The following is a 15,797-nucleotide window of genomic DNA, read 5'->3' on the forward strand; positions in this document are numbered from 1 at the left end:
CAGGGAACTCCCTCTAAGTGTTTCTTTATTTGTGTATTTGCTTGTTTATTATCTGCTTCTTTCATTAGACTATAAGCAGTGTGAGAGCAGTGACCATATCTAGCTTGTTCGCTATTGTATCTCTAGCACTAACCCCTGGTAGGCACTCAAGAAATACTTGTTAAATGAATGAATGACTGTAAACACTGACTGTCATTTATCTATATATCGTATTAGCTCTGGGCAGTTGCTATGCAGGACTGTGGCCTAATGACAAAAGCACCTGAAAGTAATCAAGGAGCAACTTGGTCCTGTTTGAACTTGCTGCTATTGTTCTGAGCTTTTTGGTTTCAGCCGAGGATATCCTTTTCCCTTCCTTTATCTTTCTTACAGCGCCCTTATCATTCAGACCGGATGAATGCTGAAAACAATGAGTAGTCTATAGAGTGTATTTTTAAGATGATGATTAAGAGTTTCTAGAGGCCATTTTATAGTGAAACCAGGACTGAAAATTGGATGTTGGAGTTCCCCAGAAGGAAAAAGCTCAGGCTGCTACTTTCTTCAGTTGCTTCCTTTAGTGTATGATCTTCATGTGGGCATTTTATAAAGTTTAATTTTTTGGAATGCTAAAAGCCTTTAAAGTCATGTATTAGTGTAATAAAAATTATTTCTTTAAAGCAATCTCTAAAGAGAGAATGCTGTAAGTTTTCTGTTTCAGCAGTTCTCACAGTGTGATTCACAGAAGGTCCTTTGTGGGGGAGGAAGAGATGCATTTTAGCATTGTGTAGTAGTATCTTCTTTGTATACACTACTTTTTAAAAATGTAGTTTATTGATTTGACAGAGGTAACCAGGTAAAGATAGTGGTCCCTGATGTCTTTTGCCACACCAGAGAGGAACAGAGACCGTCAGGTTTGAGAACAATTACATTCTCACGTTGTATAATTTCTTTAGTTTCTGGATGAAAAGGGTAGCAGTAAAATCTGCTTTATTCACGTCCATTAAATGCTACTGGGAGCCTGATGGCCTTGGAACTCTTTCACCATTTTAGTGGGGCTCTTGCTATTTAGAATGCCCAGAGTCAGGGTCAGTGCAGAATCAGTTATTAAAGGACAATAGTCGTGGTTATAGTTATTCAAAAGACTTCCTTTTGTTGATTGCTGTTATGCAAATACTACTGATGTCATACATTGGGTCTTTTTTCATTGTGATCTTTCCTGGGTGTATTATGATTTTAGAAAGTGGTGTATGATGTTATATATATTATATATATAGTGACTGAAGAAACCTGGCTTATTTATCAGTCTTGCCATGATCTCTTACCTGGACCTTTCAGTAGCCTTTTGTTTACTCTTCTCCCTTTCTTTATCATCTCATTCTCCAGGCCAGTCTCCACAGAGCAGCCAGAGTGATCTCTTTAAAACATAGATCAGAATAACTCCTACAGCTCTTTAAGGCTTTCTCACTGCTCTTTGTGTTAAACTCCCTACTGTGGCCTACCTGGCCCTGAGCCTCATCCCATACCACAATGCTTCCCCTTGTTCACCATGTTCCAGACACTGTGGTCTCCTTTCTGTTTTTACAACATGCCAAGTCTCTGAGCCTTTGTATTTTCTGTTCCTTCTTTCTAGAGTTCTTCCCCTGGCTGGCTTCTTCAGGCTTTACCCCCAGTGCCACCTCCATGGAGAGGCCATCTATGTTAGCTTCTTAGGGCTGTTGTAACAAAGTGCCACAAACTGGGAGGCTTAAAACAACAGAAATTTATTTTCTAACAGTTTTGGAGGCCAGAAGTTCAAAATCAAGGTGTCAGTGTGATCGATTCCTCCTAGGGAGAATCTGTTCCCTCTCTCTCCTAGCTTCTGGTAGTTGCTGGCAATCCTCAGTGGCTTGCAGCTGCATAATTCCAGTGTTGTCTTCTGTCATCACGTGGCTGTCTTTCTTTTGTATATCTGTGTCTTCACATGGCCTTCTCTCTGTATGTGTCTCTGTGTTTCTTCTCTTCTTATAAGGACTAAAGGCTAACTCTATTCCAACATGACCTCATCTTAATTAATCATATTTGTAATGACCCTATTTCCAGATAAAGTCACTTTCTGAGGTTCCAGGAAGAACATGAATTTTGGGGGAGACGTTATTCAACGCAGTACACCTTCCCTGACTCTCATTTTAAAGTAGGCTGCATTAGTGGAGCTATATCTATAAACATAACAAGTTATTTATTTCTAGCCATTGGTGAGCAAGGCACTTCATTAGACCACATTTCATGCATTGTGCTCAGTTCTGGGCACACCATCCATGAAAGGGAAGATAATTGAATGAGGATGTGAATGAGGCTGTGAAGATTTTAGAAATCATGTTATATGGGTAAGAACTGGGGTTTTGCTCAGTTGGAGAAGAGTAGATTTGGGAAGTCATCACAGCCCTCTGCAGGAGGACCATCCCTTCAGAGGAGGGGGAATATGGAAGGTTGGATTGTAAATTACATACATACACAGGTCTGTATCCTGTACTTGAGAAGTATGGTTTTGCCTTTTTGGGGGTGGGGGTGGGGGTCTTTATCATTTTACCTTTTACCAGATACCAGCCTCCATCTCTTCCATCATAAAGGAAGAAAAACATTAGTTTGTCCCCCTCATCTGTGGTTTTCCTTTCCACAGTTTCAGTTACCTGCAGTCAACCTTGGTCCAAATATATTAAATGGAAAATTCCAGAAATAAACAATTCAGAAGTTTTAAATTATGTGCTGTTCTGAGTAGTGTGATGAAATCTCACACCTGCTCTGTCCTGCCAGGACCTGAATCATCCCTATGTCTAGCATATCCACGCTGTATATGCTACCCATCTGTTAGCATGGGAAAAAACATAGACTATGTGCCCTTTGTACCCACAGGGAATTGGTTCCAGGACCCCTCCGCGGATACCAGAATCCATGGATGCTTGAGGCCCTTATATATCGTACCATACAATGGCATAATACAGTTGGCTCTCTGTATCTGTAGGTTCCGCAGCCAAATATATGGGTAAGAATATGGAGGGCTGACTATATTGGGTTTGCTGACCGTATAGGGTTCAGCACTACCTACAGTTTCTGGCATCTGCTGGGGGTCTTGGAATGTACCCACCATGGATGTGGGGGGATTACTGTATATGAGTTCTGGCAAGATTTTTCACTTAAAATGGAACAAATATAACATAGTTTAGATTTTCTTGCAATTCAGCAAGCAGATTTCGGCAGCATTTGCCTGTGATGGAGAGGACCTCATGGCTTTGGGTATTCATGGCTTTGGGGATGCGTGGACATCAGGGATGACCTCAACTCCCTTGCCTCCTGTTCTCTGTCACAGCCTCTTTATGAAATTCCTATCCTAGTTTTATCCAGCCATTAAACTTCTCTACTCCTATCCTGGGTGGTGGATGTCTGTTGAAGCAAACCCACAACTAGGTAGATTGTTGTACCTGCAAATTTAGTCTCTAAACTCAGGGATCCTATGAAGGCCTGAGCATCAGTTCCTTCTTCCATGCTGCACTTTCACCTCTATCTTCAAATCATTGCCACACTATGTCCTTTTACTCTCTTTTAGTAGGTAGCCTTGCCCCCTACTTCACTGATTAAAAAACTTAGTTGTTGTACAAGAGGCGTTTTAGCCAGAACCCCGTCAATGTTCTCCTTTTCCACCTAGAAATGTAGTTCCTTCTGCACCCAACTGTTTCCCAACAGAGGAGGGGTTCCTCCTGTCCAAATCAAATCCCTTCATCTGTGTCTTGACCCCATTTTCTTCTGTCTCCTCAGAATCTCCCAGCATCACTAATCCCCCTCTCACCTATAGTCTCAGCTATTCCCTCTAATCACTTTTTGCCTTTGGGCATTATACCTCTACCATGTTTCTTTCTTCTTCATAAAACTCTTTGTGAGGGCTTCCCTGGTGGCGCAGTGGTTGGGAGTCCGCCTGCCGATGCAGGGGGCGCGGGTTCGTGCCCCGGTCTGGGAGGATCCCACGTGCTGCGGAGCAGCTGGGCCCGTGAGCCGTGGCTGCTGGGCCTGTGCGTCCGGAGCCTGTGCTCCGCGATGGGGGGGGCCACAGCGGTGAGAGGCCCGCGTACCGCAAAAAAAAAAAAAAAAAACCTCTTTGTGGAAAAACGTATCTTATACATTGATCAGATCGACATTTTGCAGCACATTTGGGTATACTGAACACTAGTATGCTGCTGAATGATCCAGTATAATATACATTTTACAAGAAGTTGTCATTCAGGTTAAATAACTGTGCACTGCCAGAGAGCCACAGGTTTAAGTCCTTTACAGCCCTAAAAACTGTGACTATAACCCTGTCACAGGTCATACCTGACCTTTTAGGTTATATGCTTCAGTAAAATGCTGATTAGTCCTTCCCCTGCCCCTCCACCTAGATGCTGGCCTTTTGTCTATATTAATTTGTAGGTATTTATCTTCCTGTTTCTCCTCCCAGCAGAGGGCATGCAGTTCCTGGTTCCTCAGCAGCCTGGATAAAGCTAAACTCTTATGAGTCGGGTTTAGGTTTTATTCTTGGGTTCTTCCTCAGGCACGTGATTTGTCACTGGGCAAAAGGCACATCTGACTACAGCATTCTGCAACTCTTCCAAAGCCAGCAACAGACCCATGCAATAAATGAAACCTCACAAACTTGATCTTGGGAACTTTGATTTCCATTCTCATTGCTTTGAGTCATGCTGTTCTCTGAAGCTGTGTTGGGTTTGTTTTAATACCAACTGCAGAGCTAGGATGTATGCATGCGTGCATTTATTCTGTGTATAGTCATTGATCTTCTACCATGTGCCAGACATTATTCTAGTCACTGGGGACTTAGCAGTGGACACAACAGATGGAAGTCTCTGCCTCATTAAGGCTCTATTTCTAGCGTACCTATTTCATTCACTGTTGGTTTAGAGAGGCAATCTCAGATTTCAGTTAGGTTTCTCTTTATAGGGAGATTTTCCTATGTACATCAGGTGGCAGCCTGGTGAATCTAATCTCATCTCTCATCTCTTCTCCTCATGAACTGTATATCTTCTGCCACAAACAACAACAGTTCCTGAATATGCTTGTTCTGCAGAGTTCCTCATGCTCCCTTTCCTTGACATGCTTTTCTGTACTTGGAAAAATTCTTGTTACTCTTCCGAGTTCACCTCAGATGTCACTTCCTTGGTGAAGCCTTGCATGATTCCTGCAGGTCGGAATGTAACTTCTAAGCTCCCACAGCACTTTGTATATAGAACTTAAACCATACCATCTTGTGATTGTTTATTAGTATGCTCATCACTTTTTTTAGATTCAAAACTTGAGAGCTGGAATTGTATCTTACTCCGTTCTCTTTCCTAATGCCTGTCACTAATGAATACTCAATACACATTTTTAAGTGAAAGAAAAAAAATTTTTTTAAACATCTTTATTGGAGTGCAATTGCTTTACAATGGTATGTTAGTTTCTGCTTTATAACAAAGTGAATCAGCTATACATATACATACATCCCCATTATCTCCTCCCTTTTGGGTCTCCCTCCCACCCTCCCTATCCCACCCCTCTAGTTGGTCACAAAGCACCGAGCTGATCTCCCTGTGCCATGTGGCTGCTTCCCACTAGCTATCTATTTTACATTTGGTAGTGTATATATGTCCATTGCCACTCTCTCACTTTGTCTCAGCTTACCCTTCCCCCTCCCTGTATCCTCAAGTCCACTCTCTATGTCTGCATCTTTATTCCTGTCCTGCCCCTAGGTTCTTCAGAACCATTTTTTTTTTTAGATTCTATATATGTGTTAGCATATAGTATTTATTTTTCTCTTTCACTTCACTCTGTATGACAGACTCTATGTCCATCCATCTCACTACAAATAACTCAATTTCGTTTCTGAGTAGTATTCCATTGCATATATTCTTTATCCATTCATCTGTCAATGGACAGGTTGCTTCCATGTCCTGGCTATTGTAAATAGAGCTGCAATGAACATTGTGGTACATGACTCTTTTTGAATTATGGTTTTCTCAGGGTATATGCCCAGTAGTGGAATTGCTGGGTCGTATGGTAGTTCTATTTTTAGCTTTTTAAGGAACCTCCATACTGTTCTCCATAGTGGCTGTATCAATTTTCATTCCCACCAACAGTGCAGGAGGGTTCCCCTTTCTCCACACCCTCTTCAGCATTTATTGTTTGTAGATTTTTTGATGATGACCATTCTGACTGGTGTGAGGTGATACCTTATTGTAGTTTTGATTTGCATTTCTCTAATGATTAGTGATGTTGAGCATGCTTTCATGTGTTTGTGGGCAATCTGTATATCTTCTGTGGAGAAATGTCTATTTAGGTCTTCTGCCCATTTTTGGATTGGGTTGTTTTTTGATATTGAGCTGCATGAGCTGCTTGTACATTTTGGAGATTAATCCTTTGTCAGTTGCTTCGTTTGCAAATATTTTCTCCCATTCTGAGGGTTGTCTTTTCATCTTATTTATGTTTTTCTTTGCTGTGCAAAAGCTTTGAAGTTTCATTAGGTCCCATTTGGTTTTTTTTGTTTTTATTTCTATTTCTCTAGGAGGTGGGTCAAAAAGGATCTTGCTGTGATTTATGTTACAGAGTGTTCTGGCTATGTTTTCCTCTAAGAGTTTTATAGTGTCTGGCCTTACATTTAGGTCTTTAATCCATTTTGAGTTTATTTTTGTGTATGGTGTTAGGGAGTGTTCTAATTTCATTGTTTTACGTGTAGCTGTCCATTTTTCTCAGCACCACTTATTGAAGAGGCTGTCTTTTCCCCACTATATATTCTTTTTTTTTTTTTTTTTGCGGTATGTGGGCCTCTCACTGCTGTGGCCTCTCCCGCTGTGGAGCACAGGCTCCGGATGCGCAGGCTCAGTGGCCATGGCTCACAGGCCCAGCCGCTTTGTGGCACGTGGGATCCTCCCAGACTGGGGCACAAACCCGTGTCCCCTGCATCGGCAGGCGGACTCCCAACCACTGTGCCACCAGGGAAGCCCCCCATTATATATTCTTACCTCCTTTATCAATAATAAGGTGACCATATCTGTCTGGGTTTATCTCTGGGCTTTCTATCCTGTTCCATTAATCTATATTTCTGTTTTTGTGCCAGTACCATACTGTCTTGATTACTGTAGCTTTGTAGTATAGTCTGAAGAAAAATTTAATATAAATGTGATTTAGTTTAATATAATTCACATAGGACTATAGTGAAATAGAAATATAAACATCATATGTACATAATACATGTATCTTAAAGGAAATCTTAAGTGTTTACAAATCTATTTGCTAATTGTCTTATAGGTATAGAAAAATGCACCATCCTAAATCCAGAATCCTCTCATTCTCTTTTAGAGTGACTTCCTCCCACAAGGGTAATCACTAGTCTGACTTCTAACAGCATGCATTTTGAACCCTGACTTTAAACTATGTGAATATATCTTTATTTAAAAAGAAAGATGTGAAATAATTGACATTTTTGTATCTCAGGTTTTTTCATTTAAGAGTTTGGACTTGAGATTTAAGTTCCCTTACTGTCCTAAAATTTTATGAATCTAATATTTAAAACCTAACGGTTCTCCTACTTTACTATTGGATTGGCCAAAAAGTCGTTCAGGTTTTTCCCATAACATGGAAAACCCCGAACGAACTTTTTGGCCAACCCAATATTTATACAACAGTGCCCTCTGACGATGTAACATTTACTAAAATTTAGATATTTAATAATTGCAGTGACACTTTATCTCTAATTTTAGAGCTTAAACTGTGGTCAGGTAATTCTAGTGGTACAGAGCTTCCTGAAGCCACAGGAAGTTATTGATTGTGTGGTGCTCTCACAGAGCTGTTTAGCCAACAGATGATGCCAGAATCTTCCTCTGCTGAAACACCTGACTGTTGTTTGACAAAACATGTTATTTCTTGATTTACTGGAATGTTTTAGGTGTTCTTAAGGGCAGGATATCTTCACCTTTGTTTTAGTAGTAGAGCAGAGAATATTTTGATGTCATAGAATTTTGGTAATTTAGAATGGGATTCTCCTTTTGGGGTCCAAAGTCTTTGGTCAGGGGAAAGGAGGCTTCCTGAACACTGTAGAATTGTGTTGAATCCATTTTCCTACCAAGTATATACTATTAAAAATAGTATATACTATTTTTAGATGCTGTTGTGATATTTATTTATACCACTATTGAATTTATAATAGCTTCTCATATTTTCTCAAGCACTGGCTTGATATAACATGATATAAAGTGTATATGAGAATTTTAACATTAACAAGAGGACCTTTTACACAGAAATGTGGGGAACCACATTGGGAAGATTTGGACTGCATTCATTTAATAATTATTTATAAAGTATCTATCTTGTACAGGGACACTGTGGTAGCTATTGTGTTCTTGCCTTTCTAACAATTCATTTGTAGGTGTAGGAAGCTGGATAGCCAAACTTTTTCCACGGCGGACTCTCTCATATCCTTTTATTCCCTTCCCAGTTTGTTTTATCTTTAAGTAAATAATTTATATCTAAGAGTTTCTTTTTTGAGACTAGATGTAGGTTACAAATAATATACAGAAGGAAGGAATACCATTTTCTCTCTTATATTAATATGGACAGAAAGATGTGTGAAGATATGTAGCATCTTATTACATAGGAGGATGATTTCATTTGAAGGTTATCTCTGAGGAAACTTCCACCTCCCTTTTAAAATGGAAACTAGACCTGCTAAGGTTGGCAATGAAGGGAGCATCCCTGTGGGAAGGGAATGACATTCCTGTTTCTTGAACTCACCTTCCTCTTGGAGGGACTTGTGATTCTTTTCCTTATCACCACCACGACTCTGTCATCAAGGGATACTGTTTCCCTTTTACTTCTTTTAAGTCAGATTTACTCTCCAATCTTTCCTGGTATCTTTGAAGTACAGACGAACAAAGGTAGAACATTCAAGAGATTCTTGAAAGGTTCTGACATAATAAAGTAGAAATAAACCTAGTCACCCATGATCTGACTCATAAGATATGGCTTGCTCTCCCATCTTGACCCAGTTCTGTGGCTACTCCTGTGTGAGGGACAACTTAGTAGGACCCCACTCATAGGACTTTCCTCCAACTATAGACCTAGATCCTGCCTAAACCCTACCTTCCTTTCAGGTTTTGGTTCCTTCTTTGAGAAATTGTGTCCTTCTAACATGAAGGTGTCTACCCCTTCAGGGGAGATCAAGCTTGCTCAGAAACAATGTCAGTCTCCATTTAGGAACTCTAATAGAATGTAATGCCATAATTCCATAATTAATACAGGGTACACACATCAAATGGAAAAAAGGACATCTTATTTCATTTTAACATCTCTGGATTAGAATTGGAGACCAGAGAGCCCTCTTTCAAGGTGCTTTGATGTATTGGAAGTGTGAGTCTATTTTTTTGTCTTGTATATCTCTGAGTATACTTTTCATATGTTTAGTAAAATTTCAGTTAACTATTATCATATATCTGGGTATGTAAATGAAACCAACTGTATACTGAGTTTCTTAAAACTAAAAGCTACTAAGAGTCAACGTGATTTTTTTTTTATCAGCCACCTGATTAAATGAGTTAAAAACAATATAGTAACAGTTCTTGAGTCAGGTCAGTGAAAAGACCATATGCTTTAGTATAACTGTTAGTATGTGTTTGGGGATATGTACTTCATTTTGCAGATGAAGATACTCTAGTGTCCCCTGCTGAAGGTTGAAGTTTGTAGTCAGCCCTATCTGCCATAGTGTGTTACAGTGAAAAAAAGCAGGCTGGATTTTGTCAAAGGTAGGATTGGGTAGTGGATAAAGCACATGAAAAACAATTGTGTTTGACTCATTTATTAGTTATATTACCTTGGACAAGTTATCTGACCTCTCTGAGCTTCAGTGTCCTTATTATAAGACTGGTATAATGAACATGCCCCCAGAGGGTAATGGGGAGGATGGTGAGGTGATTTGTGTAAAGCACCAGCACAGTACCAGACACCGAGCAGGTGCTCTGTGTTAACCCTCACTCCAAGTTGCCACCAAAACTGTTTCTAATAGATGTGGTGTTCTTACAGGCTTTTCTGGGTGTAAATTTTATTTTTGAGCAGTTTTAAAGTCCAAATAGTTATTTTTGCCACAATAAACTATTTAAAGGATGTTGTTCTCTTTATTCCTTCTTGCCTACCCATTCTCATGGATCTCTTTATCCTCAAGGTGAAGAAGGGAAGCATCTCCTGAAATTTATAGGACCACATTCTAGAAAGGACTGCTGTGTGTGACTAGAGGTATTTTTACTTTTTTGAGGTCATGCCTGTGTGGCTTTTACAGTGCTATTAATTATTTTAGTTATCTCAATACACCAAATTGAAAAAACAATTAAAAATTCCAGGTTTGCCTCTGACTTGTAACCTTGACCAAGGCACTTGACCTCTTTGAGTCTGGTTTCTTCAGTTGAACAACGCAGATCAAATGGCTTCTACGTCCCTGTCTCCTTTTATGTTGTGATTTATAAAATCTCTGTTCAGGAGCACAAGGCTGTAAGTGGCATGCAGGCCTCAGTTCTCAACAGCAGAGGGCACACTGTACCTAGTATGCTGGGTCGTTAGGTATTGGAAAATATCTACAGTTGTGTAGCCCAAACTTGATATCGTTGATAATTAGGAAGAGTCAAGAAAATTCTGCAAACTAATGTTTTGTAAATGATATTTCACTACCTCTTTCTAGCTGTTTAATATTTAGGTGAAGCACTCAAGAGATAGGAGATTTTGACATTCTAAGGGTATGTCCTATAATTCTGTGAAGAGCTTCATCACTCTCTGCCTTATTTACCCCATCTAAGTACTCCATGCTTAGGATTGGTGTGCAGATGGGATGGAGTGGAGAGCTAACATTCACTGAGCATGTATTATATACCAGGGACTGTACCTAATACTTTGGATATGTTTTCTCTAATCTTCATAGCAATCCTTTGAGTCATGTGTTATTATCCTTATTTTATATAGGACAACAGCGGGGCTCACAGAGGTTAAGTGACTTGCCTGAGGCCCCACAGTAGCAATTCAAGTTCAGATCTATTGACTTCTAACCTGCTTTCTTTCTGTCATACCAGAGTTCCACCCGCTTTCCCCCAAGCTAAACAGTTAGGGATTGCTAGGAGCAGGAGTGCCCTGAGAGCAGCCACAGAAGAAGGTTTGGCTTTCTGTCTAAAGTTCTTGTGGCTCTTGTAATTCTAGACACAAGCTCTTCCTCTGGTGAGAATTTTTTTACCATATACATTTAACATGATATATGCAAACACATACCCATGTTTTCAAATTTGAAACCTTTAGACTGTATTATTGAAATAGGTTTCTTTGTGGGCTGCTTTTAAAGGGAACGGCAATATCTCATTTTACAAGGCTAGGCTCTAAAGTCAGTGGGTAAGTTGAAAATCACTATAGCAGAATTATCTTTGAGAATACCAGGGGAAGGCATCTTGTTAGAGAGCTGTGTACGTCCTTCCTTTAAGTCCAACACAGCTAGTCCTTCTTCCTTTGTTGAAACAGGTGATGGTTTTTCCTGTTGAGCTTCAAGTGATGCAGTTGGCTTGTATTTAGGGGCTGTGTTGGGGGGTAATTCACATCTTTAAACATCAGAGTTTCATTCAGCATAGTGAGATGCTTACATGTGAGAAGTATTCTGAAACCTAGATCAAGAGAGGGAATAGCAGATTCTTGTCTTATTTGGGGGCTTATGCTAACTCATTGGTTCTCAAAATGTTAGCTGTACATCAGAATTACTTGGAGGGCTTGTTAAAACACAAGTTACTGAGTTCTACTCCCCACAGTTTCTAATTCAGTAGGCCTGGGATTCAGCCAGGTAATTTGCATTTTTAACAAGTCCCAGATGAAGCTGATACTGATATCTAGGGACCTCATGTGGAGAAACACTACTAATTTGAATGGAAGCAAGTGGAATCACTTGTCTATCTTCCCTTCAATGTTTGCCTGTTTCTCTTGCTCTTTTTTACTTTTAGGCTTAGTGGGTATAATTGAATTAGTTTACGTTAAATCAAGGAGCTGTGGCTCAGCTAACTCTTTATCCTGTTGCTTAGTTTACTACTTGGCCTAGAACAAGTACTTGGCCCATTCAATAGATGCTTGTTGAATAAGTGATTGAGAGAGTTAACATACGTCATAGGAGGGTTTTTTTAGCACATGGACATCATTATTATATACCTGTTCCATACAGACTGCTTATTTTACTGAAAGGTAGATAGTCTTTGTATTAGAATAGCTTGTATTTTAGGACTATATATAGTGATGATCGTGGACATTGGGAAGTGTGCATTAGGTGCAGTTTTGAGAAACTTGCATTTTGGGACCTCTGGTATGAATGTGAAGTGTGCATGTATGTGTGTGTGTGTGTGTGTGTGTGTGTGTGTGTAGATGGAGTGGGTGCAGGAAGTTCCATCTGTTTTAGAATGGCCAAGGGAAATCTTACAAGATCTGGATTAGGTCAGAACCAGCTCCTGCCCCAGGAAGGCTGGAGCAGCACTGGATCAGCCTATGTGTGCCCCAGAGCACCCTGTATTCTCACTCCTGTCCCTCCAAAGCACTGAAGAATTCAAACACTATGACCCTAAAGGCTTAGTGGGCTCTGTACTGTTGGGTAACTCTTTAAATTCAGATAGTTGTATATGAACTTTACCGTATTATAGGGTTTAATAATTGTATTTTTTAAATGGTGAGTTTATTAAGAGAAGGGTGAAAAAACTCAAAAAATATATTTAAAGTTCAATGTAAGCTTAAAATTGTGTCATTCTGACGTGTTTTATATTGTATCTCACAAAGTCTCAGTATCCAGTGTGTTTTTTTCTCTCAGTGTAGATTACATTTTTTCCTTTAAATTCATTTTACTTTTTTATGCTGAAGTATTTTCAAGTAAATTATAGACTGCATGACGTTTTCTCTCTAAATCCTTCAATGTACAGCTGTAGAAAAAGAAAAACATTTTTTTATGTAGCCAAAACAATATGATCACTCTTAACAAAATTAACAAGTCCTGGGCCTCCCTGGTGGTGCAGTGGTTGAGAGTCCGCCTGCCGATGCAGGGGATACGGGTTCGTGCCCTGGTCCGGGAGGATCCCATATGCCGCGGAGCGGCTGGGCCCGTGAGCCATGGCCGCTGAGCCTGCGCATCCGGAGCCTGTGCTCCGCAACGGGAGAGGCCACGACAGTTAGAGGCCCGTGTACCGCAAAAAAAAAAAAAAAAAAAAAAAAAATTAACAAGTCCTTAGTCTCACCTAATACCTAGTCCATATTTAAATTAACCCAGTTGTCCCTAAATTGTCATTTATATCTTGTTTGTTCAAACCAAGATACAATCTGGAATCATGCATTGCATCTGATTATTATGTTCCTTAAAATTTATTTAATCTAAAACAGTCCTTTTATCAGGATATTGCCTTGCCTTTTTCTTGTAAAATGTCTTACCTTTGGATTTGTCTGATTGCCTCTTCAGAGTATCTTCAGTTTGTTTTTCTACCCTTTGTATTTCCCAGAAACTGGAAATTAGATGTAAAGACTGGACTAAGCTAGAAGTTGAACATTTTTGGCAAGAATTCATCATAGGTGAAATGTGCTTTGTGTTGTACCATGTGAGGAGATACATAATTCCTGCTCACACCACTGTTAGTGATGCTAACTTTGATTACTAGGTTAAGGTGATGACAGCCTGATCTTGTGACAGTATTCTCTATGGTGTTACTTTGGTAGTAATATGAATGTTCATTTTCCTGTCATCCATTCTTCTAATGCTTTTAACACTATTTGGTAATTCTTGCCTGAATCAGTAACTTCACTAGGGTTTGCCAAATATCATTTTTCTAATTCTGTCATTCCTTCTGCATTAGCTGACATTTGGTAAAACAGAGCTCTTTTTCATCAACTAGAACTATTTGGTACCCTGAAATATAATTCTGTTGGAAAGGCAGGTTAAATGTTGAGTTCTTTACTTTTTTATTTACAACTTCTAAGTGAGGAGTTGGTTTAATAAATAACTTAAATGGTGGCGAATGAATATTTTTCTTGCTTTTTCTTTTTTGATATCCTTATGGAGTAATGGATTTTCATGAATTGAACGTTTCAATCAACTACAATCATTATTCTTATGTTCAATTTGTTTTATGTTCAATTTATTAAAACTTTAGCTAATGATAGTCCTTTGTAGTTGGCTCCTATATTTGTTAGATATAACTCCATTAATTTTTGAGTGCTTCCTTGCACAGGAAGATGCATTGGTTTATCTTGTAGCTTTCTTGTCCCAAATGTCAGGCAGCCATTTCACTAACAAGCCCTATTCCTTTTAGTGGGGAATAGTATTATTAGATACCAAAATCCTGACCCTTGGAATGTTAATTGTTATTGGGGTGACAATGTTTATAGACCTTTTCAGTTGTCTGTTTAGTCCTTGAATTTTGATATTAAAAGTTTCAATAATGAAAATTCAGGTAGTAAGGAATGTCTGTATTTTAAAAATGAATAGGTTCCAATTAATAGGTTCTACTGTTTCATTCAATTTTAACATTATTGTGTTTTTAAGTAGCTACTTGATTTTATAATTGTATCTTTTGTCTTACACTGAAAATCTTGACCACCAATAACATTGCTTTATCTTAAAATATAAAGAAAATAATTTCAAAATAACAATATCAATATTACTACTACTAATGAAACCAAATGAAGTTTAAATTTTTTTTGTGATTTTTGTAGCATAGATTGATTTTAATGGAAGAATAAATGTAAATACTTGTTTGATATTTAATAACTTTCCTTTGAAATATGTCTTGTCTGTTTCTTTTTTGTCATAGGTTGATCATTTTGGATTTCATACTGATAAAACTTTTAAACAACGGTACCTAATAGCTGATAAACATTGGAAGGAAGATGGTGGATCTATACTTTTCTACACTGGTAATGAAGGGGACATTATCTGGTTTTGCAATAATACGGTATGTGCAGATTTGTGAAACTCTGGGCTCAATTTCCTTTTTATTATGATCAACTGGAAAAAATCTTTTGCAGTATATATGACTATTTCTGTATTGTGAAGTTCTTTAAAAAATAACAAAAAGACAAACTCACGAATAATAGAAAAACAGCAAAAGTACATGAATAGGCAGTTCACAAAAGAATAAATACAGATATCCAACAAGCCTGTTCAGCCTTAAAGAATTACACATGCAAAGAATGAAATACTATTTTTGGACAATTGAATTTTAAAAGATTAAAAAAAAATCCCAGCTTATTTAACGATTGAACAAGGATATGAGGGAAATGGGAGTAGGAATGTTATGGATATAGTTTATTATTATTATTATGGTCTCTAGAATGTGAACACAAGGGTAGGAATTTTTGTTTGTTCAGTGTTGTATGCTCAGATCCAGGACTGTGCTAGGCATATAGTAGGTACTCAATAAATATTTGTTAAATGAATGAATTAATAAAATCTAAACAAAGCCAGTACAAATAAGAAAAACTAATACAAGTTTGATTGTCAAATAGGAATGGACAAAGGTAAAACTGTAGCTATATTTTAGCTTTCCTGTTCTACCATTTTTCTTATATTTGTGAGGGTAAAAAAATGTAGCTGTTATCTTGCTTCCCTGACTATATATTCTATCATCTTTTATAATAATGCTTGAATCTGTTAACAAAACTTAATTTAGGAGGACACATGAAAGGAAGAAATTTTCCTTTTTAATGTTCCAGAGCTAAGACTAGAAAATGGCAACTTTCTACCGAAAAGCTAGTCTGTGAATTACCTTAAAGTGGGGACTGAA

General features: G+C 38.5%; 1 protein-coding gene across 5 annotated transcripts in view; it reads left to right on the top strand.

Annotated features, from left to right (window-relative positions):
* Positions 1–15,797, top strand: part of PRCP (prolylcarboxypeptidase) — a 71,781-nt gene that overhangs the window by 23,776 nt on the left and 32,208 nt on the right. For all 5 annotated transcript variants that reach the window (XM_082629113.1, XM_082629117.1, XM_082629116.1 and 2 more), the window contains exon 3: positions 14,826–14,966. In XM_082629113.1, the coding sequence (XP_082485239.1) occupies positions 14,826–14,966 (141 nt within the window). The remainder of the gene's footprint in view (positions 1–14,825; positions 14,967–15,797) is intronic.

The sequence above is a fragment of the Mesoplodon mirus genome (genome assembly GCF_964341445.2).
Source record: "Mesoplodon mirus genome assembly, chromosome: 7".
In the NCBI taxonomy this organism is placed as follows: Eukaryota; Metazoa; Chordata; class Mammalia; order Artiodactyla; family Ziphiidae; genus Mesoplodon; species Mesoplodon mirus.